The sequence below is a fragment of the Ascaphus truei genome, chromosome 3 (assembly GCF_040206685.1).
Source record: "Ascaphus truei isolate aAscTru1 chromosome 3, aAscTru1.hap1, whole genome shotgun sequence".
Taxonomy (NCBI): Eukaryota; Metazoa; Chordata; class Amphibia; order Anura; family Ascaphidae; genus Ascaphus; species Ascaphus truei.
This window is the reverse complement of record NC_134485.1, coordinates 13,438,050-13,441,273: the sequence shown is the minus strand read 5'-3', so window position 1 is coordinate 13,441,273 and position 3,224 is coordinate 13,438,050. Positions and strand designations below refer to the sequence as shown.

The window sequence follows — 3,224 nt, the reverse complement described above, 5'->3', positions numbered from 1 at the left end:
TACTATCATCGCCATCACTCCTCGTACCATAATCACCATCACTCCTCGTACCATCATCACCGTCACTCCTCATACCATCATCGTCATCGCTCCACATACCATCATCACCATCACTCCTCATACCATCATCCCATCACTTCTCGTACCATCATCACCATCACTCCTCGTACCATCATCACATCACTCCTCGTACCATCATCGCCATCACTCCTCGTACCAACATCACTATCACTCCTCTACCATCATCGCCATCACTCTTCGTACTATTATTGCCATCACTCCTCGTACCATCATCGCCATCACTCCTTGTAACATCACCATCACTCCTCGTACCATCATCACCATCACTCCTCATACCATCATCACAACACTCATCGTACCATAATCGCCATCACTCCTCATACCATCATCACCAACACTCATCGTACCATCATCGCCATCACTCCTCGTACCATCATCACCATCACTTCTTGTACCATCATTGCCATCACTCCTAGTGCTATCATTGCCATCACTCCTAGTGCTATAATCGCCATCACTCCTCATACCATCATCACCATCACTCCTCGTACATCATCGCCATAGCTCTTCGTACCATCAACACCATCATCCCATCACTTCTCGTACCATCATCGCCATCACTCCTCGTCTCACCATCGCCATCACTCCTCGTACCATCAAACGATCACTCCTCGTACCATCTTCACCATCACTCCTCGTACCATCATTCCCATCACTCCACGTACCATCATCATCACTCATACTATCATCACCATCACTCCTCATACCATCATCACCATCACTCCTCGTACCATCATCACCATCACTCCTCATATCATTATCGCCATCACTCCTCGTACCATCATCACCATCACTCCTCGTACCATCATCGCCATCACTCCTCGTACCATCATCGCCATCACTCCTCATACCATCATCGCCATCACTCCTCGTACCATCATCACCAACACTCATCATACCATCATCACCATCACACCTCGTACCATCATCACCAAAACTCCTCGTACCATCATCGCTATCGCTCCTCGTACCATCATCACCATCACTCCTCATACCATCATCGCCATCACTCCTCATACCATCATTGCCATCACTCCTCGTACCATCATCGCCATCACTCCTCGTACCATCATCACCATCACTACTCGTACCATCATCACCATAACTCCTCGTACCATCATCACCATCACTCTTTGTACCATCTTCACCATCACTCCTCGTACCATCATCACCATCACTCCTCGCACCATCATCGCCATCACTCCTCGTACCTTAACCCCAATCACTCCTCGTACCATCACCACCATTACGCCTCGTACCATCATTGCCAGCACTCCTCATACTATCACTCCAATCACTCCTCCTAGCATCACCACCATCACTCCTCGTATCATCGCCATCACTCCTCGTACCATCATTGCCATCACTCCTTGTACCATCGTCGCCAACTCTACCCTTACCATCGCCATCACTCCTCGTATATACCCCTCATACCATCACCCCTTGCAGCATTACTATCTCTCCTCGTACCACAACCATCACCCATCACACAAGGAGTGATGGTGATATTAAAAGCGTAACGGTTTCATGACTCTTTTAATATCTCCACCACTCCCTGTGTCATCACTCCTTGTGTCATCACCATCACTCCTTGTACCATCATTCCTCATACCATCATCACCATCACTCCTCGCACAATCACCATCACTCCTCGTACTATCACCATCACTCCTCGTACCATCACACTATCAATCTTCGTACCATTATCACCATCACTCCTCGCACAATCACCATCACTCCTCGTACTATCACCATCACTCCTCGTACCATCACACTATCAATCCTCGTACCATTATCACCATCACTCCTTGTACCATCACTATCACTACTCGTACCATCACATCACTCGTTGTACCATAACCCCACATACCATCACCATCTCTCCTCGTACCATCCATCACCCATCATATCATTACTCTTTTAATATCACCATCAGTCCTCATACCATCACCATCACTTATTGTACCATCACCATCACTGCTTGTACCATCACCATCACTTCTCGTACCATCACCACCACCAATCCTCATACCATCATCACCATCACTACTCGTACCATCACCACCACTCATTGTACCATCACCATCACTCCTCGTACCACCACTCCTCGTGCAATCACCATCACTGATTGTACATCACCACCACTCTTCGTACCATCGCCACCACTCCTCATACCATCACTCCTCGTACCATCATCACCATCACTCTTCGTACAATAACCCCTTTGATCACTGCTTTTTAAAAAAAAAAAAACTCTACTAGTTGCTTTGCTCCCTCACTTATATGTTCACTGGGGAACAGGTTTTGCTATTCTGCATTATCATTCTAATTGTGTGAACAATTAGCTTTTTTCTTTGTTGACAGGGGGCCGGGGAACTGAGTTATGATGTGCAAAAACTGACAGAAGAGCAATTGAAACTGACATATTTCATAAAAGCAAAGCTAGCATTTGTAATTAACGGGGAGTATAATTATTCACCCATGGTTTGTATCTGATTGATGACTTCAAATAAAGACTTTTTCATGTATATGTTTTTCCTTCTGTATCTTAATTGGAGCATAATTATATTCAACATTAAGAACCTTGAGGACATCTTAAATGTCGAAGTGAAGAATTCGCCACTGTGTATTAAAATTTTTATTTTCATTTTCTGTATGGGGAAGCCAATAAAATATAACCATACTAAACATCAGTAGCATAATACATATGACATCTATTCAATAGCTTCTGCTATCTTCATTCCTCTGTATGATAATCAAGTAGAGTATTGTATTTAGGTGACTCCTAAACATAAAGTGCACTCTAAACAACATCTAAAGTTTATATACATCCATCCTACTGCGTCACACACATGCATCTTACCAAGTCACATACATGCATCCTAACATGTAATACACATGCATCCTACTACAGCATAGACGTCCATCCTACTACAGCATAGACATCCATCCTACTGCAGCATAGACATCCATCCTACTGCAGCATAGACATCCATCCTACTGCAGCATAGACATCCATCCTACTATGTCACATACATCCATCCTACTGCGTCACATAAATGCATCCTACTGGGTCACACACATGCATCCTACCATGTAATACACATGCATCCTACTGCATCATAAATATCCATCCTACCGTA

The 3,224-nt window shown here is 44.5% G+C and overlaps 1 protein-coding gene across 1 annotated transcript; it reads right to left on the bottom strand.

Annotated features, from left to right (window-relative positions):
- Positions 1–318: 318 nt before the first annotated feature.
- Positions 319–2,153, bottom strand: LOC142490615 (uncharacterized). The gene is made up of 2 exons (XM_075593031.1): positions 2,027–2,153; positions 319–1,292 (listed from the first exon to the last, which is right to left on the bottom strand). The coding sequence occupies exons 1-2, from the start codon at positions 2,151–2,153 to the stop codon at positions 607–609; spliced, it is 813 nt and encodes a 270-aa protein (XP_075449146.1). The 3' UTR covers positions 319–606.
- Between the last annotated feature and the right edge of the window lie 1,071 nt (positions 2,154–3,224).

Coding starts and splice junctions, on each gene's coding strand:
- LOC142490615 (XM_075593031.1), bottom strand. CDS start 2,153: ATGAGTGGTGGTGATGGTACGAGTAGTGATGGTGATGATGGTATGAGG. Junction 1,293..2,026: donor TACAATAAGTGATGGTGATG/GTATGAGGACTG, acceptor ATTGGGGTTAAG/GTACGAGGAGTGATGGCGAT.